Source organism: Nicotiana attenuata, chromosome 10, assembly GCF_001879085.1.
Source record: "Nicotiana attenuata strain UT chromosome 10, NIATTr2, whole genome shotgun sequence".
NCBI classification, from domain to species: domain Eukaryota; kingdom Viridiplantae; phylum Streptophyta; class Magnoliopsida; order Solanales; family Solanaceae; genus Nicotiana; species Nicotiana attenuata.
The window spans coordinates 45,580,356-45,604,176 of NC_031998.1; the positions used below are offsets into that span (position 1 = coordinate 45,580,356).

Below are 23,821 nucleotides of genomic sequence, written 5' to 3' on the forward strand. Positions count from 1 at the left end.
ATTTTGGAAAACTCAACACAATACTTGCCTGCATATTTCTGGCGTTGTCACGATGATGCTTCGCTTTCTGTACATGAATGATCCATTCTCATAACTATGTTAGTTTGAGGAAAATTACAAGAATAATCAGAAAATAGTGCAAATAGTAACTAAAAACAAAGGAAGAGATGAAGGACTCAGGGTCACCTGGAGGTAGAATGCATTGGTTTATATTCAATTTCTTCACACAAAACCATTTATTTGCCTTCTTCAAGAAACCATAAAGGGCAACAATTCCGACCATCAAAACTGTGAGGAAACCATCCCATGTCATACTCCATTTTCAACTTTCTCAAGAAGTTAGACAAACTTGATTCTGCTATTGGTTTTGTGAACTGTTTCCTTATTGCACCATCTTGAAGTTGCCAGAAACTTTATGAGCTAGTTGTCTGCTTATTTTTATTTTAAGGAAATGATCAAAGGGTCTGGTTAGAGAGGGATAGAGAGCATTCATGGTTTGAACTCCAATAAGAGGCAAATCCAAGATTTAATTTCTATGCATTCAATCTTTAAAGTTCTTAGCATTGAGCTATTACACAGGGTCGGAACAGATAGATCGTCTTAGCTCACCGGTCGAGCGCTTCTTCTCCATAGCTTAGGTCGGGAGTTTGTGTCTCAATTTCGACCGGTGTTTTAATATTTTTTCGGACTTCAGTTACTTTTTCAAAAGTAATACTCACCGAATCCCAGACCTATTTAAAGGCGAGTTCGAACAAAGCCGCTGAGCCTGTACTGCTTTTGTGCCTTTCATCAACAAAAGTTACTCTAGTCAGGCTATTATAAATATATTTTAAAAAATGTAAATACCTTTACACTCCTCTAAACTTGACACGGATTATTAGTTATAGCCTTAAACTATTCGTGATCTTAATTACCCCCCTCATCTTGGCCTTTTGAGAGCCATTACCCCCTGGACGCTGATGTGGCAAAGAGTGTGGGTGCACTCACCTGCCACGTGGATTTTTCTGTATATGTGGCATTTTTTTTAAAAATAAAATAATTTTTACCTTTTTAAGTATGTTACTTTTTTGGATAATTTTTTTTGGATACAATTTATCATAAAACTTGGATAGAACTATATTATTTAGGTTAAATATTTTTATTTGGCTAAAAATAATAAAATTTTAGTTAATCTTTTTTTTGAATTTGACCTGAAAATAAAGATTTATACAATTGAAATAAATAGTCAAGGCATCTAAAAAGTTATAAAAAAAATATATTACTTTTCGTTTCTTCTGATATCAGGCACTTCGAATTGAATTATGAAAACTCCGGTTCAATTTTTCGGTTATGAAATACCAAACCAAATAATCTCAGTTTGGTTTGTTTTCTTAGAGATTTCAAATTAATTGGTTTAGTTATTTTGAAATTTTTGTTTAAACCTCTGGACATCTTCTGACAAGAAATAATGGACCTCTAAATAAATTATTTACGTTAAATTGCCTAATTACCTCATTCCCATTATATTCATATGAAAATTTGATAATTGTAAGTACAAATGTAAATCCTTGATATGACAAAAGGATTACAAGAAGAAAAAATAATAATAATAAAGTATGAGATAACTATCATGAGTATAATGTTATAAATAGTCAACTGAAATAAATAATCAAGGCATCTAAAAAGTTATAAAAAATACACATGACTATTTATTTCAAGTAAATCTTTATTTTCAGATCAAATTCAAAAAAAAATTAACTAAAACTTTATTATTTTTAGCCAAATAAAAAAAATTAGCCTAAATAATGTAGTTCTATCCAAGTTTTATTACAAATTGTATTCAAAAAAATTATCCAAAAAAGTAACATACTTAAAAAGGTAAAAAATTATTTTATTTTTTAAAAAAATGCCACATACAGAAAAATCCACGTGGCAGGCGAGTGCACCCATACTCTTTGCCACATCAGCGCCCAGGGAGGTAATGGCTCTCAAAAGGCCAAGTTGAGGGGGTTAATTAAGACCACGAATAGTTTAAGGCTGTAACTAATACTTCGTGTCAAGTTTAGGGGGTGTTAAGGTATTTTGCCTTTATTAATATGGTTTGAATATTTAAAAAAAATATAACGTTGTTAAAATGATTTGTTAACATGTTTACTTTTTGGCAATATCGACATCTTTTATTTTTTAATTTATGGGTTTAGACCTACTATTTGTTACTGTTGGAGCAAGTGAAGGTTAGTTTTGAAGATTGACAAAGGAAGCTCAGGCATGAACCAGGTCCATCCCTCAGGTCCATCCCTCAGGTTCATAAAAACGGGCAGATTCAAGCATGTGGGATGCACCTGAAGGAGATAAGCTTAACTTGGTGTATTTAATATCTCCTGATCGAAAAGGTTGCATAATTGATAAGGAGAAGGACTCCTTACTCAAAGAGAACACCATCCAAGATAGGGAAGGAGTTAGAAGTTGAAATCAACTAGAACTCTTCCACCAAGGAAGAGTTGTATCAGAACTCTAGTTATTTCTTCATCTACTAACTCTATAAATTGCAGGATGTTCTCACATTACAGTGTTGCACAAAAACGCAGAAGTTAAACGTGAATTGAGAGCAAAATAGCAAGGCTTTTTGCAAGCAGTTCGTGTGTGATTCAAGTGTGCAAACCTGAAGCTACATGAACCAGATTGAAGAACCAGCTCCATAAAGAGTTTTATGTGTCTTTCTTTATTTCTAGTTCAATTGTAGTAGGTGTTTCATATTGTACCTTTCAGCTTTATCTAGAAGCAATTGTAATAGGTACTTTGAGTATTCAAGTTAGAGTTAACTTGAAGTTGTCGCAACAGTTAGAAGCTGGTTGCTACAACGGGATTAGAGGTAATCCTTAGGTTTACAAAGAGTTTTGTAAATGCTGTTTTGGCTCAGTGATTTAGTGAAGTGTTGGGGAAAATCCTACTAAGTAGTAGGTCGTGGTTTTTCACCTTTTGAGCCGGGTATTTTCCACGTAAAAATACTTGTGTTCTTTACTTTCTACATTTATTATTCTGCAACAGTAGCAGAAGGAACACATAGAAGAACCAGGTCCTTCCATAATCAGTTTAAGCGAAAAATTGGTCACCACACAAATCCCCCCCCCCCCCCTCTTGTGTGGTATTGAAGTATAAAACATCAATTGGTATCAGAGCAGGTTATCCTTGAAGAGGCTAACACCTTAGGAACAGATCAAGATGAGCGCACCGCCTGGAAACTAGGAAGGGCAATCCACTGATAGGCCTCCACTCTTTAATGGCCAGTACTACTCTTGGTGGAAAAACAGGATGAGAGATCACATCATCGGAGAAGACTATGAGCTATGGGACATTGTCACTTATGGTCCCCTGTCTACCATGAAGAAGAATGCTGAAGGAGTAGACGTGCCAAAAACAAGAGTTGACTGCAATGCTGTGGACTTGAGGAAATGGGAAAAGAATGCTAAGGCCAAGAAATGGCTTGTGTGTGGGCTTGGTCCAGACGAGTACAGTAGAATTTAAAGTTGTACCACTGCTAAGGAAATCTGGGACACTTTACAAGTGGCTCATGAAGGAACACCTCAAGTGAAGAGGTCCAGAGGAACACTACTGTATTCTCAATATGAGAATTTCACCATGAAGGAAGGGGAAACCATCCAAGAGATGTATACAAGGTTCACCACACTGACAAATGAACTTAAGTCTCTTGGAAGGGTTATTCTTGAAGAAGACAAAGTTGAGAAGATTTTGACAAGGGTTCTGCCAGTCTCTTGGGAAAGCAAAATTACTGCCATTCAGGAATCGAAGAATATTGCTACTCTAAAGTTGGATGAGCTAATTGGAAATCTCACTGCCTATGAACTTAGAAGGCAACCCATGAAGATGGATGCACCCAAGAAGGAAAGGAGCCTGGCATTCAGATTCACTGAAGGTGCTGATCTAGAGGAGGATGAAATGACCATGATCACAAAGGACTTCAAGAAGTACCTAATGAGAGGAAAGGGTCCTTCAAGAAGTGGAAGCTATAGCAAACCAAGGGTTCCTGAAAAACAAACCAATGAGGGGTGTTACAAGTGTGGGAAGATTGATCACCACATCAAAAACTGCCCTCAATGGGAAATTGAATGGAAGAAGGAAAGAGCTGAACGAAGGAACAGGAAGAAGGAACAGGTTCAACCTAAGAAGAACAAAGGATCAACAAAGGCTATGGTTGCTGCCTGGGGAGAAAGCTCAGATGAGGACTCAGAGGGTGAAGATGGAGATGAATAAGCACTTATGGCAATTGGAGAATCCGATGAGGAATCTAAGGTAAGTATAATTCATCTCAAAGACAAGATTAAATTTTTGTCTAAAGAAAGGCTATCTGAGTTACTCCTGGATTTCATTGATGAATCTGAGGATCTAAACAATGAAAATGAACAGTTGTCTAAGGAGTGTGTGATTTTGAAAGCTAAGTGCAAAAATCTGGAACTTAGGGCTAGTGAAAGTGATAGTAAAAATGCTGAGTTAAAGAACCAGGTTCATAAAATTGACACCACTGTCCTAGAGCTAAGATCTGAAAATCTAAAATTGAAATTAGGAACTGGTAAAAAGAAAGTTGATCACACACAACTCACTTTAGAAGAAAATGTAGGAAAAATGAAAGATGAGTTGTACAAAAGAGATGAGCATATAAGAGTCATGAAGGAGGATCTAAACAAAGTTAAGCACGAGCTAGACAAAACCTGTAAATGAATTAGGTCCTCCGACGCACTTTCATGGCTACATGAACACCATAGTAGCAATAAGAGAGGACTTGGCTACGGGACCCCAGCACCTAAGTGGGATCCCAAAAGCAAGTACCTCACACTTCCTGAGAACATAATTTGCACACACTGTGGTAAAACTGGTCACTATAAAAGTGAATGTATTGCAAAAGAAAAGGCTAGTCAAAAGAATAAAGAATTTGTTCAAGGGAAAAATAGGCTGCCAGGTTGGGCTAAAAAGAATCTGATTCACCCTTTTGCCTATAAAAGGGACCCAAACTAGTTTGGGTTCCTAAGACTAACCTCTGATTTCCTTTTGTGGGTCCAAGTGAAGGGGAGCGGCCAAATATGGTACATGGATAGTGGCTATTCAAAGCATATGACAGGAAGCAAGAACCAGTTCCTTTCACTTGAGGACCTCAAAGGAGGTAATGTCTCCTTTGGAAATGGGCAGAAAGGTGAGATAATTGAGGTTGGAAAGGTAGGTAAAACTGATACTCACTCTATTGAGAATGTCTACTTGATAGATGGCCTAAATTACAGTCTAATCAGTGTATCACAATTATGTGATAGAGGTAACTTGGTAGCATTCACCTCTACCAAATGTTTTTTGATTAATCTTACCACTGACAAGATTGTTTTGCGGGGAAAAAGAGTAAACAATACATACATTATAGATTTGTCCACACTTTCAGAAAATGAACTCACTTGTCTAAGTGTGCTGGACAATGATCCCCTCCTTTGGCACAAAAGACTTTGACATGCAAGTCTAAGTCAACTCAACAAATTAGTCTCCAAGGACCTGGTGATAGGGCTGCCTAATATCAAGTTTAAGGAAGACAACGTTGTGAGGCTTGTGCAAGGGGGAAGCAGGTGAGATCCTCTTTTAAATGCAAGAAAGTGGTAAGCACCACCAGAACGATGGAACTGGTCCATGTGGATCTCTGTGGTCCAATGAGAACATTAAGCAGAGGTGGTAAAAGATATGTGATGGTGCTTGTTGATGATTACTCTAGGTTTACTTGGACATTGTTTTTAACATCTAAAGATGAAGCATTTGACATGTTTACTTCTTTTGTTAGAAAAACTCAGAAACAACTAGGTAATCAACTTGCATCAATTTGGTCTGATCATGGAACTGAATTTGAAAATGCTAAGTTTGCTGAATTTTTACATGCTACATCATAAATAGTTGCATGACTAGACCTCTTGCTAAAAAGATCCCCTATGAGTCACTTAAAGGGAGAAAGATAAATATATCCCATCTTAGGGCATTTAGATGCAAGTGCTTTGTGCAAAATAATGGCAAAGACTCCCTAGGTAAGTATGATCCCAGAAGTGATGAGGGAGTATTCTTGGGATATTCTTCTCATAGTAAAGCTTATAAGATATACAGTAAAAGAATTATGTGTGTAGAAAAAATGTATATGTTATTTTTTTTTAAAAAACTAACATTCTTTCTGAGAGGTAGGAACAAGATAATGAAGAGATTGGGCTTATAAGAAATTCAAATGGTGAAACCACAGTCCAGCCTGAAGATGCATCACAGGAAGGTTCGGATGATGGAACAGGTCCTTCCACCCAGGGCAACATGACAGGGGGAACTGACTAGAGAGGAACTGATCCTCAAACCTCGAGGGAACCTGTCCATGAACCTATTCCTTAGTAACAAAACCAGGAAGGAACATCCAAAGAAATTGACACTCCTATTGCAACATCCACGAAAGCGGAAATAGATGAACCTGGTTCATGTGTAGATCAGAAGTTGTATTGGGGAATGATCGGTTCTCTTTTGTATCTTACTGCTAGCAGACCTGACATTATTTTCAGTACAGGTCTTTGTGCTCGATTTCGGGCAAATCCAAAGAAGTCTCACTTGACTGATGTCAAGAGAATATTGAGATACTTGAAAGGCACCACTGACCTTTGCCTTTGGTATCCAAAAGGTAGTAATTTTAACCTAGTGGGATATGCTGATGCAGATTATGCAGGTTTCCTTGTGGATAGGAAGAGCACCTCAGGTATGGCACACTTCCTTGGTTCATGTCTTGTGTCATGGGCTACCAAAAGGTAAAATTCAATGGCCTTATCTACTGCTGAAGCGGAGTATGTTGTTGCTGCTTCATGTTGTGCTCAATTACTGTGGATCAAACAGCCATTATTGAACTTTGGAATTGATGTTGGTTTTATCCCTATTTTTTGTGATAACACTAGTGCTATTAGTATGCCAAAGAACCCGGTTCATCATAAGAGAACTAAGCACATAGATGTTAGGCACCATTTTTTGAGGGACAACTATGAGAAAGGCTTGATCACTGTAGAGTTTTGTGCTACTGACAAGCAAATTGCTGACATCTTCACAAAAGCCTTAAGTAGAGATCATTTTGAGAGGAACAGGTTGGAATTAGGGATGATTAAGATCACCTAAAAGGACCAGTTCAAGGTTAAACGAAAAAAAATGAAGAAAAAAAATTTAAAAAGTCTGTAAATTGTGTATAATTAGATTAAATCTTGCTCAGTCTCATGCTTTCCATAGTATACTCTTGTGCCATGTGTTAAAATGACTCATTAATCTCTAATGATATTTTCTCTATTTTGGCAAATTTAGACTCACACAAGAGAATTATCAGTGAAGAACCTGGTTCATCAAGATAACACGGTATGTTCGCTACACTCTGCATAATTTAAAATAATTATATTTGGATCATAAGCAGAGTCCTACCTAATTTCAAACTCCTTTTGGACTTATCCCTTACAAGTGAACTAGTTCCTGTTCAAAAGAGTCCCAACCGAATGGAAGTACCTAGATTCTAGGGATACACTCCAACGTCTCTTCAAAACTGAATCTCAGTTTGATTAGACTTCTAAGAGTCTAAAAAGCTGTAGTTACCCCATCAATTATTCTCTGTATATTGATCAGCTTTAGTGTATTCCTTACTTCATCTCTCTCAAGCCGCCAAAAACTCTCATTCTTCTTTCATCTTCCAAACACAATCTAATTCTCTTCTCTTCCATACCCTAGCCCAGATATGTCGAATACCTCTGAAAATCCTTCATCACCACCACAGGAAACCACTTTCACACCTTCTACCACACCAATCTCTAAGAAAAGTAGAGTAAAGATGATGGCTCGTAAGATTGTCGCTGAAGGAGAGCAGATCAAGAAAATAAACAAGCAATTGAAAGCAGGTAGGTAAGAAGAATCCCAGAAATCTGAAGATTCATTTAAGTCTGCTAATAAGGGGGAAGAAAGTAGATATTCCGATACTTGACTGGTATCTTCTGATTCTAAAGTTACTCCTGAGACAATTGCAGAAGTTGCTGCAAATTTGGAAAATAGATTTGTACTGGTAGGATCTATAGCAGGTGTTGAGACTACAGAATCTGGAGAAGTTGGTGGTAAAAATAAAAAGGAAAACGAAAAAGGGAGCAAGGGTGCTAGGAGTACTGTGAGGGGAAAGGGTACAAGAGTGGCTGATTCTTTACCCACTCCTGTTGGTCTAACAAAAAAAACTGGTACAATGGTTGTTTGAGAAGAGGAATTTACTGAAATAGAAGAGAGTGGGTGCAAAATAGGGGGAAGTGGGTCTGGCGAAGCTGCTGAGGAGTTGGTTCAACTTGGGAAAAATATAGATGAACCTGTTCTATCTGAACAGGAAACCCTCGCGGACCTACTGATAGGGTTATCAATGGCACCAAAACTCACGCCATTCCCTATGGTTTCATTCTTATAACTGTGCTTGCACATTTCAAGGTACCTATGAAGAAGTGGGATGGTGGAGATGCGGGGTACAAGAAAGGATCATTTTGGGGTTAATACTCTGCTTGCTTGCGAATATGAAGTCAATATCATTCCTAATGAACCTGGTTCATCTAAAAAGACACCTATCAATAGCAAAGTCAGAGTCTTGGTACATGATAGTGAGGCAAAGGGTGTTGAGATAGCAAGGCTGAAGACACGATTGGTTGAGGTAGAATCTGAGAGAGATGTTCTCAGAACTGAACTTGCAAGGGAAAATGAGAAGAATGGTGGAATTCTTCAAGACATGCTGAAACTTCCCCAAGCAAATAACCTAGCCCCTACCTCTTCCAATCCTTAAATCCTAGCCTATTGTAGATCAACCAGTGACCCAATTCGAGACTTTTTGTTTCTTTTGCTCATGTTTTCAGTATTTTTATTTCTTCTTATGCTTTGTGGTAGAATCTTATCAATCATCAATGAAATTCGTTGTTTTTGCTCTAACTGTTCGTTTATATTTCTTTGATGGTTGAAATTCTTAGTTTAATCTATGATGATTAATTCATGATTGCATTTGAAGTAGTCCTAGTGGCCATGAGTAAGTTTTAAAATCTGGTTATCTCATATTTTATGCAACTTTTCGATGATGCCAAAAGGGGGGAAAAGGTTGTGCTTTACACTTTGAACAGTGATATTTATAACCTAATGTACCCGGTCCTTGATGATAAGTGATAAAAAGGAAAAATGTTTCTAACATTGTGTTGATGTTGAGCTAAGTTGAAATAGGGCCTAAGCTTATGAAAAGCACAGAGTTTGTCATCATCAAAAAGGGGGAATTTGTTGGCCAAGTGAAGGTTAGTTTTGAAGATTGACAAAGGAAGCTCAGGCATGAACCAGGTCCATCCCTCAGGTTCATAAAAACGGGCAGATTCAAGCATGTGAGATGCACGTGAAGGAGTTGCTACAACGGGATTAGAGGTAATCCTTAGGTTTACAAAGAGTTTTGTAAATGCTGTTTTGGCTCAGTGATTTAGTGAAGTGTTGGGGAAAATCCTACTAAGTAGTAGGTCGTGGTTTTTTCACCTTTTGAGCCGGGTGTTTTCCACGTAAAAATACTTGTGTTCTTTACTTTCTACATTTATTATTCCGCAATAGTAGCAGAAGGAACACATAGAAGAACCAGGTCCTTCCATAATTAGTTTAAGTGAAAAATTGGTCACCACACAAATCATCCCCCCTCTTGTGTGGTATTGAAGTATAAAACATCAGGTACAATATTAGTAAATTTCTACACGTAATTTATTGATCGCTTTGAAAGTACTGAGTTCTGCCTCTGGCTCCAAAGCATCATAATCACCATACAGCAAAATGTTCCAAAAGTTGAAGGCAAATAAAACATTCTAGTCAATAGGTTAAAATTTGTTGAAATAATAATTGGTTGGAGCACAACTTGGTAACTCAAAATTGTTTTCCATTTGTTTATTTGTTCATTTATAATTTGTTTAATAATTACCAAATTAAATTATAAATTATTTTTGTCTTCTTTATCATGATTCATGACTATATCTAATTAACTCGGAAAATGATAATTTTTTATAGATTCTCTTTTTTTGCTTTTTCCATTGATCATTTGGAGCTACATATTCTTGCTCAAGTTGATCCAAATGTTGAAAGGCCAGAGTCCGTTTGGATTAGCTTATTTTAAACTATTTTGTAGTGTTTGGATAAAGTAGAGAGAAATTTTCATAAAGCACTATCTTTTAGTAGTAATTAGCCATATATAGATACCATTTGCTATATTACGGATTATAGATATCTTTTCTGTGGTTATAAGATGTATTTGATGTATTTAAGTTATTGTATTTATGAATACAGTAGCAAAAATAGGCGTGAATCAGGGAAGTCCAGCTAATCAGTTGCTGTATTCGAGTGTATTCGACTGTATTCATGGAGTGAAACATGGGATCACATCTGGACAGATTATTGTATTTGACTGTATTCGACTGTATTCACGGCGTAAAATAGGGGATTACACTATTTTTAAAACGGAAAGTGAATCAATTAACATAATAGACTCCTAATATAACTCAACAAACTCAATTATAACACACAAATTTTTTTATTTTCAGTTATTAAAAAGATTCTCAATCGAAAAATACCCCAAAAATATAGCATTCTTCAGAGAAATTATATAATACATCTGAATACATAAATTATATTAATTAAAAAAAATATATGAATACATTCATGGCATATAGCGAGACAGTGAATACAATGAAATACATATAATACAACGGGATACATTGAAATACAATGGAAAAAAGACAGTGAATACAATAAAATACATGGAATACAACGAGATACATTGAATTACAATAAAAAAAAAAAAGACAATGAATACAATGAAATACATGAAAATACATTGAAATATATTAACAGAAAATCAAGTTGCTCAGCCCCAAACTCCGTCATCTTTGTTCAAGAACAAACCCTAATTTCCGGCGAATGCTCCGTTCACCGGTAGTGAAAACGCGCTGCCTTCGTGGAAATTTCACTCTGAGTTGTGTGGCAAGATGACTTCTTCCAATTCTGGTGAAATCATGCTTAACGAACTGCTGCTATGGTTTATCAATTCTATGTCAGTTGGTGTAAAGAATCGGTGCATCTATTATACAATTCGAAGACAGTAAATTCGTCCTTAATTTGCTTTCGTAGTAAATCCCTTTGTTCTTCTGCCCAAGCATCATGGGATATACACTCGATTGCAGTTGCCCACTGCTTGGGGACTGTTCCTGTCGGAGAGACTAGTGTATTTGTTGCAATATCGTCTGTCCATCTGAGAAGATACCGTTAGAAGGAGGAGGAGAGCGGAAATTTTAATGGGATGGAGGAAGAGAATGGGATGTATCAAAGTAGAGAGAGAAAGAAAATAGTGTAACTGAATAACGTATTTAGTGGCTTAGGGCTAGGAGTTAATCAAAATTAAATATTTTGCTATAAATCTTAAATGGTATCTATAGAATATAATTTTTTTAAATGGTATTTATTTAAAATAAATAAGGTGTTAACCTTTGCTATAGGAGGTAAAAATTCCTAAAGTAAAAAGATATTTTTAAACACTTACGTTACGCCTTAAAACTTGAACCCCCCCCCCCCAAACCCTACCCCCCGCCCCCCCCTAAAAAAAAGGCAAAAGTTAGAATTCTTAACTTATGACTTATGCTTAAAAGTCACTTAAAATAAGCCCATCCAAACGGGCTCTAAATTGGATTATGCAAACTGATAACTCAATGAGCATATGCCTAACTTAGAGCCCGTTAGGACATACGAAATTTTTTCCTTTTTTCCATTTTTTTTTACTTTTTTTCGAAATCAGCATTTGTTCATAAATTTCCAATTTTCACTTGAAGATGCATTTTGGAAATTTTCGAAAATTTGAAAAACTCCAAAAAGTTATTTTCCAAAATTTTCACTCAAATCACTCACAAAACTTCAAAAACAATCCAAAATTATATTCATGTCCAAACACAACTCTAAATTTCAAATACCATTTTCACTTGAAAAAATTTTTCACCCTGTTTTAAATTTTACAGTTCTTTATGTCCAAACGCCTACTTAACCCACTCAAAACTTGAACTTGTTGGAATACGAAAAACAAGAGGTCTTTACACAATACCAAGCTGGATTTGTTGTTTGCTTTTTCTAGCGATTATATATAAATTATCCTATATGATTACATATTATACATATATTATTCATATCTTATAGCCTGTTTGGCCAAGCTTCTCAAGAGGCCAAAAGTGCTTTTTTGCCCAAAAGCACTTTTTTTTCTTCTTAACTTGAGGTGTTTGGCCAAGCTTTTTTGGGGGAAAAAGTGCTTTTGGGAAGAAGCAAAAGCAGTTTCTGAGAAGCAGAAAAAAGTAGCTTCTTCCCATAAGCAGAAGCAAAAGCAGTNTTCTTCCCAAAAGCAGAAGTAGAAGCAGTTTTGACTTTTCTTCTTACCAAAAATACCCTTAACAAAATATAGTATATACCAAAATAACCGTTAAACCTAATATATATATATATATATATATATATATATATATATATATATATATATATTAATTCTTAGGATATTAATGTATAAGTATTTCTTCTTATATTTAGGATAACTTTCTAATATATAGTGACTTTAGGGGTGAATGCTTTTATATTTGTTGAATGATTTTTAATATATTTAACTTATATTAAAAGAATTAAGTACCTTTTAATTTCATTTTCATACTTTATTTAAATAAAATAAAAAGATTTAATTACTGCCTATAATAACAAATTTTTAAGATTGTTTAAATACTTATAATATTAACTATTAAGTAAATTTATTCATGTACTTATTCATAATTTGATATTTAAAAGAACTTTATGAAAAGCTTGGCCAAACACAAATTATTGCTCAAAGGTGTTTTTCAAATTGATTAGCCAAGCATAAACTGCTTCTCTCCAAAAGTACTTTTTTCAAAAGCACTTTTGAAAAAACCACTTCTCAAAATAAGCTGATTTCTCCAGCTTGGCCAAACCGGCTATTATTTTGGTTTTGTGGTTGGGTGACTATTTAGGTCAATCAGCATCAACTTGAATGGGTCGGGTCTTAAAAATTATGTTTTAGGCCCAATAGTTAAAGCCAATCAGCATCAACTTGACAACATGAACAGACATGGCGTTTTCCTATAGCTTCTCTACTTCACAATCTTGGTAAGCCAAGTGCCCCAGAAAAAAACGAAAAGAGAAAAAAAGATGAAGCTCTCACTGAAACTCCAAGACCAATCTCAACCCCAAAACCACCAAAAACAACCACAAACTCACCCTCTTCTCCTCCGTGCCAAAATCCCCATTTCCATTTTTAACCTTCCTTTCCTTTCTTGCTTCTCCACTACCACCCACCACCCTTCTGATCTCTCCCTTGCTCTTGCCACCAACTTCTCTTCTGGCCCCACCCTTAAACTCTCCTACTCCACTGTCTCCCCCACCGCAACCACCACTACCCCTCCTTTAACTCTCACCCTCAAATCTGGAATTGGGGTTTTTGGGTCTCCCAAGAACTCACCTTTAGTCATTTCTGCTAACTTTTCCTTTTCCCCTCTTCAACCTAATCAATATCCCACTTTTACCCTTCTATTCAAACCCCAATTGGGTTCTTTTTCACTTCGTAAAAGCACTACTTCCGATCCGGGTTGTAATTCTAGTTCTGTGGGTAAGCTGAATGGAGAGGGGAATTCCTTTGGGTTTGTTCCTTTGGAGAGGCCATCTAGTTTTAAGGACTTCTCAGTGGAGGATTATGCTAAAGATTCTGTCTTTAAGGGGATTGCTGTGATGGCTAAAACAGAAATGCCTTTGACGAAAAGTGTGACGATGGATTGTCGTTGGGGTGTGAATTTCCCTAAGGATTTGGGGAATAGGATGCCGTTTTTAAGTGTGAATAAGATTGGGATTAAGAGAGTTGATGAAGTTAAGGAGGTGAAGGAGAAGAAGGGTGAGAATTTAGGCGAAACGGAGCTGTTGAAAGGTATGTGTTTTTGGATGAAAAAGGAGCTGGAGATGCTGCAGAGAGAGAATAGAGAGATGAAACAAAGGTTTGAGGAAATGACGATGGGGAATGCGGTTAGGCATGGTGCTGGTGAGAGAGAGTTTGTAGGTGTGCAGGTGGTTGAGAATTCGAATTCAGGGGGATTTGAGGAGTGGAGGAATAGGAGGAAGAGTGGGGGAGAGAATGCGAAGAAAGACGTGAAGAAGAATGCTTCGGATGGGAATCGGGCTAGTGATGTTGAGAGTGAGTTGCAGAAAGCAATTAGGGCTGCTTCTTCAACGTGAGGTTCGAATTGTCTGCTAATTAGCTCGAGTAAATAGTTAATAATTACTTTCTTTCTTAGTATGCAATGTATATGTGAATGAGCTTGCTGTAACTTAAGCGCGATACCTATCTCCTTCAGGAGGGTTAGATTGATGAAGAATTTATAGTTTTGCTTCTCTCTCTAGATATCGAGAAGGCTTCAGGCCCTCCTCTTGCAAGTACCGTTTCAAATTGTTTATAGGTTGACGATTGCTTTTCCATTTTATTTTCCTTTTGAGTTCATTTAGAAGTAACAAGAACATTTGGATATAGACATAGGGATATTAGTTTTTTCTGGTTTTTTGATAGACACAGAACATTTTCACTCGTCAACTTGGGGGAGAAAAAGGAGCATATCAAACATGAACATGCTTGTAAGACAACGACATAAGCTACTACTGTATGATATTGGGAGTACTCATAAAGGGAAGCTGATTTTTTTGGGAAACCAACTTGAGGAAATGTACGAGATTGAATTACAAAACAATAAGATATTTGTTGACTAAATCTACAAGTTGCGAAAACAATATTAGAAAATGTTGAGCTTCATCTTCATTTAGTCCCTATTGGAAAGCAATATGACAAATGTGTAGTTGAAATATCTATACCTTGCATTTAAGTTTTCAGCTCTCTTGAAGAAGCATCTCTTTTCTCGTTTTTTTAGTAAATAGAGATGACTACATTTGCTTCTTTGCTCATTCTGTTTGTGAGTTTATGTAAAGCCTTTCATCATGCATAGATTTCTATCAACAAAAAGTAGTACCTAAGCATTGTAATAGTAAAACAGATTAGAAGTTCAATTATGGGCTCATACCAGGTTGCTTTTGGTACTGAAAATGGTCTTTTTGAAAATGCTACAATCCCCTTATTTCTTCTGTTATGATAAAACTGCGAAGATATCACTTCCTGTCATTGTGGTTTTGATTGAAAAAATAAAGGTCTAGGACGAGATCTCTCCTCGCCAGAGAAACACTGGTGGCCGTGGTGGATCAGACAGCTGCTGACACCCACTCTCTGAATGGGAATTCCACTTCTTTCCATTTTCTGAAATCATCTTTGTACCAGCTTTGTCTTTTGTTCCCTTCCGTCTGTACCCTTTCCTTGCTGTGCAAATGGGTAGGTGCTACAACTCCAACTGAACTCAGAAATAACTGCAGTCACTTATCCCAAGCAACCTCACCCTACTCTAAAGCCGATCTCCTCTATGCAATACCCTCCCTTTGTTGGCCACCAAGTCACGTGTTGATGACAGTGTCCTCTCTCAAACTATGGTCATCTATAATACGCCCATACCATGACCAAATGAGCCAAATATGTTAAATCATGATGAGGATAGCAGTTTGGGATGTGCAAAGATTGCAAGATTGATGTTCAAGTCTAACCAACTATCAAATTCCTCAGCACCGTGCAACAAAATTGTTTGCTTTATTTTAGTGTACTTCTCATGGGTACATATTTCAAGGGGAATGTTAGTGTAATATCGAGTATGTTAGCTGAATGTTGGATTTACTTTTTCTCCTACTTTCGACAAGTGGTGGGGCAAAGGGGATGGAATTTCATGTGAAGTATCGTTTTTGATGAAGAAGTTGCAAACTAGTAAGATCCATAAAGGGCTGGAAAGAGATTGGTATTCCAACAGGTTGAACTTGGCAGATCATTGAGACTTGGAAGTGTTCCTTTCCTATATTCTTTATATTTTTTCTCCTGGTCGTTCTTATCTACTACTCTTACGAGAAGAGTGGTGTCTAATTCTATTCTTCTGAATTGCTTTGGGGACTTGCATTTCCTGAGTGTCTGATCTCTATTATGAAAGTTATTGTGGCACTCAAATAGATCAATGGTCCAGCTCCAGGATACTGCTTCTAGCATATCTCCTCCTGTCAATATGCACTACTCCTGAATGTTTTCCTGAATTCAACAGGATTGTATTACACATAAACTTGTTTTTCATTTACCTTATCACCAAATAAAAAGAAAAAAGAAGTTGTTTTTCATTTATGGTTTGGGAGTAATGCTCCTGAATCCGTAATTTGATGAAGAATGTTTTTGTAGGAAATTATTGTTTATCCGACCTTTCTGTCACCGGGATTTCGTGCCATATCTCGGCTAGCTTCATATTTGCTTGTATAGAAGTAGTGCCACTATAACTGCTGCAATAATTTTTGTGAAACTTTGTCAACTTTATGTGCTTCCGGGAGATACTTTTCTATTATCAGATGCTTCTGGGGGTTGTTTTACCATTGAAAACTGCTGTGCAGATATTGCATATATATATATATATATATAAAAGAGATCAATGCCAGTTATACAAGTCTATGAGCGATGAAGAATGTCAGTTTTTAGACATCTTAGTTGTTGTCGGATACTTGCAAATTGATTGTCTGTGTTAGTCTAGTTGTTTCTTTGATACGCATACCGTCCATATGTCTTGTCTTGAATAGAATGATTTTCACCCATCACTATTTTCATCAAACATGAGATGTAAAATGAAGAAAACACTGATCATATTTATCCGGATTTGCGCTTCAAGAGTTTCACCATTTTTTGTGCTCGAACCCTAACCATATAACTAAGAGTAGAGTAATTTCATCCCACATCTCATTTCTTGGTGGTTCTTCTCTGGATGAATTTCGGCAAAAAGATATTAATAAAAATAGTAAATCAGAAGAGCTTATTATTTTGAAAAGGTATATTGTTCGAATTGTAATATATTTTAATTAATAATAAATAAGTTTTTATTTATTTAAATAGAGTAATAAATAAGTAAAAATAACTGTACAAAACAAAAGTTGGTAAGGTAAAAGGAGAAATGAAAAAGTGATTACTGTTATGAAAACTAACACTCTATTTGGATCATTGTTCCGATCGTTTTACAATGTATTGTATCGTATTATATCGTACTGTATCGTATCGTTTTATGAATATAATGTTTGGATAAATTGTATTGTTTATTATTGTTAAATAATATTTTGTTATTTGGTTTGGTTGTATCGTACTATATTGTAACTGATAAATTTACTAAAATACCTTCAATTGTTTAAATATTAAATTTATCAAAAATTACGTATAAAAATTATTTGAAAAAACAAAACAGAAGAAGGCAAAACATCTTAAGAAAGCAGAACAAAGGAGCGAGACAGAAGAAGGTAAAACAAAGTAGCATAGCTAACTAGAATTGAGTTAAAAGCAAATTAGGAGAAAAAATAAAACAGAAGGCGGCAAACACCTTTAGCATTGGTCTGGAAAAAAAAACAAAGTAGGTTATAGGTTGGATATTTGGAGTTAAAATAGAAAGAAAAAAAAAAGGTAAAATAGAATTGTGGAGTAATAAGTTAGGGCATAATCGGAAAGAAAAATAGGAAACAATCCCACCACACCAAATCGGTTGTTTAAAAAAAATAGGATTTTTCATTGTTATGGAATAATGTATTTAATAATATAATACAACCAATTTTAATGAAACAATCAAATCAAACATTATTTTGGGATAACAATACAATAAGATACAACCAGAAACAACCATCCAAACAAGCTGTAAAGGTGAAGATGTTTTTCTATTGGGGTATTTATTTTACTTTGCGGGAATTTGCACAAACAAAAGAGCAGACCGGGTATCCACTAAGAGAAGTTGGGATGGCAACGTCGACGTCGACCGGCAAAACTGGCGGCAGCAGCAGCAGCAGAGATGGGTCAGCGAAAACGATGGTAGCTGATCAAATCACTCAGTCTATACAGTCCACTTCCAATCTCCTCCATCTCATGCTTCAGTCCTCCCCATCTCAGGCACTTCCTTTTTTTTTTAAATCCGTCATTTTCTAATAATTAATTATTAATCTGTTTGTTTGTGTTCTTATAGCTACTGGATTATTTGTTTTTTCCTCTAATAGCTAAAGTGTCTTCATCATCATGCCCAAAAATGCTATATGCTGCTCCATATATAATCAAGATTATAGTTGAACTTCAAGGCAATAAGCTTCTGATTAGGGATTTTTGTCGAATCACTTCCAGCTTTGCTCTATGTATCACTGTATATTTGACCTCTATTGTATTGCCCTATCCATTTCATTTCAATTTATATGACACTCTTTACATTTCGAGACATTCTAAGCTGTGAGATGCCACTCCACTAAGAATATTGTTCTATACAATCTTCATAATTTTCAATAATTCTAAATCATTTAAAGCTTTTGATCGAATGTTCTGGTTAAGGATGTTTAAATTGATTGTGGCCCTAGTGTCTACCACCTGCCTCGCTGATAGATTTCTCGATGTTGGTTCAGGCCGAACTGATGAAGCTACCAAAGACTCTTTTTGCTAAGACACCTACAATCAAGAATACAGAGCTGGTATGCAGGACCTCATATTGTTATAATTTATGAGTTTTAATTAAGATGAACCCGGAGGAAGCCTTCTATTGCTTTTATTTTACTCGTTGCAGGTATTGGAGCAGTTGCCTCAGGTGATTTCAGCATTGGATGCTCATATGGAAAACGGGTTACAAAGGTTAGCCTTTTCGCCCATTCATGGCATTACAAACTAATGGTTGACGAAGTTACCTTGTTCTTTAGATTTTTTCTTTCAAAGTAGACATTTTACATGCATCTCGGTGTTTGTACACAGTGTCAAGGCTTAAATGATCCAGGATTGATTGTAATTGGTATGCTGATCACTACTCAGAAAATTATTTTCCGCTAAAACGTGTACCTGGCCTTTACTTCAGAAAAAGAAAGTTGCTTCAGGGTCTGGAGCTAATTAGGTAATGCACCAATGGAAAAGTTTACATTGAACAGCTCTCTTTGTAGCGCGAGAGGAAGGGGAAAGAGGAAAGATTTGCATTATGTGTAAAGTCTAAAGAGAATGAGGTCTTAATATAAATAAGTGCGTCTAGTCTGTTAGGGTTGCATAGCACCTCATCTTTGCAAGTTAGGCATTAATGTGTGATTTACAACTTTCTTTCAATAAATTACTCCAAACTTGCATGGACTTTCACATGTTTAACCATTAAGGTTTGTGTTTAATAGGGTAAAGTAGAACTTTTGCAGCTTCAAAAAGAAATTCAAGTTCTTAACTATCACAAAGAAAAATAGAAAAAGAAAATTAAGGTTCTTTTGAGATTTAAAAGTAAAACTTGAAGCGCCTAAAAGGAGCTTTCGAAGGTTATGGTGATTGGTGGATAATGATGATTATTCTGTTTTCCTATATTTGGTTTGTATGTCGAGAATTGGTAGAATAACAACCTGAGTATTGATATTGAGGATTTAATACTTTGGCATCATTTAACCAGATAACTAAATTTAAAGATTACAATCTTTCCATACTTGTAAGCTTCATAAAAATCTAAAGGATGAAGATTAATGGATAGATGGAAGAAGATGAAATTGACCGCAGACTGCACATCAAGCTTCTGAGTAATACATTTTTCTTTCCTTTAGCCGGAATATGGTTTGACTGACACCAAATATTTGGCATAACTGAAAAGGTGAAGGTTGATCTGTCAAGTTCTTCATCTTCTATATTTCCTAGTATGGTGCAATTTAGGTAAATCTTTGTTTACATTGTAAACGGAGAGTGGCGTACTCATTGGCTGAGATAACTCCTTAACAGATATGTCCAATAATAACTCGTTAACAGATATGTCCAATAATAACTCCTTAACAGATATGTCCAATAATAACTCCTTAACAGATATATCCAATATTTGAAAAGGAACACTTTGATCGGTCTTGTTCATGTTGTTGTCAATCCACTTTCATTTTTGAGCTTTGTTACTGTAGTAGTTACTTTGAACCATCTTTAGGGCAAGTTTAAGTGCAATTCCTTGTATAAGAGATGATTACCAGCTAATGATGATGAAGAGGCGATTCAAGACGAGATCAGATATCAGTCTATTTGATGTTAGTTTAGTCATAACTCATACTTCCATAATGGCAATGCAAATTGCTCTCCTTAAGATGGAAGAACCGTTCTTCCATAAGTCAGTTGTCTTTGATCACTCAATTTTCAACTGTTCTCATGTCAAAGTTAATGATTGCAGTGTTCCTCAGCTGAAAACTGTAATGCAGCTGCTCTCAAACATGGAAAACTGCCAGCTGAAGACCTTATCTAGGGCTCAAGCCACTCAGCAGGTATTAGAAACTTTCTTACCCCCCTTCCCCCACCTCAAAAGGGAACTACCCCCCCCCCCCACCTCCCGGCCCGGCCCCACCCCAAAGAGGTATCCTCACTCTCTTGTTGGATTGTCATTCATTCTTATATTATGGGGTTTATCTAGTTTTACAACTGAAAAACTACCTAGAGTCAACATGTGTTAGTTTAGACTTTAGACCATTACTGGCACCTCTTTAGTTATAGCTTATTATGGTGCGAAAGTTCATCCACTTAATTGCTTTCAAATTCTCTGTTTACTGGTTGTGAGCGAGCAAAATTCCTAACTACCCAATTGCATGACAAATAAATTTGTGGTGACAGGAGTGCACAATACCGTGTAAGTGAGGTCCTTCCGACATTAACAACAAACCCAGTATTGTCCCACAAGTGGGGTTTGGGGAGGTAGATAGAGGTTGTTTCCATTAGACCCTCGACACAAGGAAGAATTAGAATAGAGCAGTAGCAACAAGCAGTAACGAGAACAATATAAAAGAAAACAAGGCGAAAGGAACAACATGTAGTGATAGAAATATACAATATTAGAATACAAGATTGCCACTAATAACACTTTTGGTGTTCTAATTTTTTTTATTTAGAAGTTCCATGTCTATGAAGAACCTTTTTTCATTTTTAATTTGTTATTATTTCTCTTTTGGTCAAGCTTGTGCTGTAGGAGACCCTTACGACCTTCCTGGGATTATAGTTTTTCAGATTTCTGGGAGTGATTCTGTTTGATATGGTATTTTTCTATTTTGGATTTAAACTGCTTCAGACATTGTCTCTCAAGCATATCCTCTTTAGATGATTTATTTCGAGAACTAGGACGGTGACCGACTTATCTGTTCCACCTATATTTTCAGGAGAATGAATCAGTAAAGCAATCTCCAGAAACCAGCTAACATTTTTTGGGATGATGCAATAAAACCCTGGAACACTGGTCAAGGTTATAGTCATTCTATCCTGATACTTAAATACAGATTTGGTTGATATCCTTCACCAGTTAGCAGTAGGACTCTTAATTGCTTCCGCTCCAGCGATCATTTGCTTTTAACTTAGAGCTATAATTGTGTGTATACTATTTATCCTAGAATTGAACTGAAATTTCGTTGCTTTAGTATCTTGGCAAGTAGCAACTTTTAGTTTATGACTGTAAGCACTAATTTTTGCTCATATAAAATTTTGGTATTACAGATGCTCATGTAAGAATAACTCTACTTTCTGATCCATCAATAGTGTCTATAGTTGTTGTCATTTCTTGCTTCTTCTCTAAAATGTTCTTTTACTTTGTTTTCTGTGATTCCTAAACAACTTCGTTTGGTCATGCTTTTTGTGATCAATGTCTACTGAGAAGTGACAAGTTTGTCTCGGTCATGGTCTGCATTGAATTCCCCACATCTTTGAGACCAAAGATCACATACTACTGTTGGATCAAATAATTTTTTTTAGCATTAGCTGTGTTCGATCAGGTAGGGGTAAGGTCTGCCTACACACTACCCTCCGCAGATCCCATTTATGGGCATACACTGGGTTCGTTGTTGTTATTAGCTGTGTTCGATATGGTGGAAATTATTTTTCAAGAAAATACTTTTCTGTGAGGAAGTCTTTTACTGGTGTTTGGTCAGCAGACAATGTTTTTCAAGGGGGGGGGGGGGGGGGGGACGTTTTTTCATTGAAAAAAGTTATTTTCCTACCAAAACTTGTAATTTCACCTGCTCCAAATCTCCAACGACATTGCTTATTGATCTTTATCACTTAAAATTTCATCAAGATATTATTCAACTGCTAATACTATTATTAGTCTTTAATATAGATATATATTTTTCAAAATTACTTTCTAGGATAATATATTTCATGGAAAATATTTTTTGAAAAATATCTTCTGAGACAAGGTGACCAAATGTCTCCTTTCCTCTTTGTATTAGCTACTATGGGTGTCAAGAGGCCGGGCCGGGCCGGGCCGGGCTAGAGGAAAAGGAGACTGACCGGTCTCGGTACAGGTCCGGTTACCGGTTTCAAAATACCGGTCTTACTGGTCCGAGCCTCGACAGTGAAAATTGGAACCGGGACGGTTTTATTTAAAAAAAAAATTGTTGTGTATTATGTATAACTATCGTAATTTATATTAAGATAAAATAAAAATGTAAAACATAAAAACAATCTTATAAAAAGAGTGTTTGAATAAATTTCAAAGGCTTTAAAAGCCTTATAAAACTTCAAAGGCTTTAAAAGCCTTATATTTGAATATTTGATTAAGAATTTAAGATAATACAATGAAGATGAAAAAAAAATTAACTTATAATTTGCAAGTCCTTTTTTTAATTCAAACTTGCAAATTAAAGTTTATATTTTACAACAACTAAATTAAAGAAAAAAGAGTAAATTCAAATTTGAATTATTAAATATAATCTTCAAACTTCAAAGGTTTTGCATTGCCTTAGTAAGTTCTTCATAATCATATGAACTTCTTGGCCATCTTTTGAAGTGTTAAATTCAGGTGGGTTACCATGTGTTAATATATCTCCAAGTTCCTCGTCTTCTGGTTTATCAACATCTTCACGTCCTTGATTTCTTCGTTCCGATCTAATCCAATCTCTGAAACATACTAAAACTTCCAAAGCATTGCTTCCCAATGAGTGACGGGTGTCTCCTAGTTGTTGTCTTGCTTGACTAAATGCACTTTTTGATGCAACAATTGAAATTGACATATTTAGCACGTCCCGAGCCATTGCGGAAAGAACAGAAAATTGCTTCTCGTTCTCATGCCACCATGCCAACTATGAAAATTCATTTGTGCGAGGCTCTGTTTGCAAAGCAAGTAGAATTGAAGTTCATCAATGTTCCTGCTAATGGTTTGAGTGGAAGGAAATGTAGACTAAATATTAAAACCATCAAGGCCTTCATCTTCATCCATAGCAGCAGATGTAGTAGAAGTAGTACAATGAAAAGTGGGATTAACATTGCCTACATTATTAGCATCATCATCAATTATATTTGCATAATAATTGTATAATTGTTGTAAATAATCATTTAGCTTGTTCATACAACAATATATATCTGGGGTTTCAATTGGTCCAATCTCCATATAAGTATATAAAGCATTGATTAGTTGGTGACACTTAGACATCTTAATGGAAGGATTTAAAACAACACCAATTAAGTAAATAGGAGAAATTGGAAAGAAATATTTTTTGAAATTTGCTTGCATTTTTTCAACAATATCCTTATATTTTTCTTTCTTCTTAAAATCAGAGAGTAGAAAAGAAATTTCAACTATATGTACTAAAGTCATAGTAGCAGTAGGGTAATATGCTCCAGAGAACTCAACAATAGCTGTATAAA

The 23,821-nt window shown here is 35.8% G+C and overlaps 2 protein-coding genes across 3 annotated transcripts; both read left to right on the forward strand.

The window, feature by feature from the left end:
- On the forward strand, window positions 13,243-14,316 carry LOC109233768. Its single transcript, XM_019399632.1, has one exon. It carries the CDS (start codon window positions 13,243-13,245, stop codon window positions 14,314-14,316), a length of 1,074 nt encoding a protein of 357 aa, XP_019255177.1.
- On the forward strand, window positions 17,909-21,733 carry LOC109233435 (tobamovirus multiplication protein 2B). Of its 2 annotated transcripts, XR_002069073.1 has the most exons (6): window positions 17,909-18,118; window positions 18,616-18,681; window positions 18,774-18,838; window positions 20,370-20,460; window positions 21,144-21,221; window positions 21,343-21,733. XR_002069073.1 is itself a non-coding variant. In XM_019399308.1 (5 exons), exons 1-5 carry the CDS (start codon window positions 17,969-17,971, stop codon window positions 21,379-21,381), a joined length of 411 nt encoding a protein of 136 aa, XP_019254853.1. In that variant the 5' UTR covers window positions 17,910-17,968; the 3' UTR covers window positions 21,382-21,733. The 2 variants fall into 2 exon arrangements, 1 of the variants encoding a protein (XP_019254853.1); XM_019399308.1 differs by lacking the exon at window positions 21,144-21,221 and having other exon boundaries at window positions 17,910-18,118.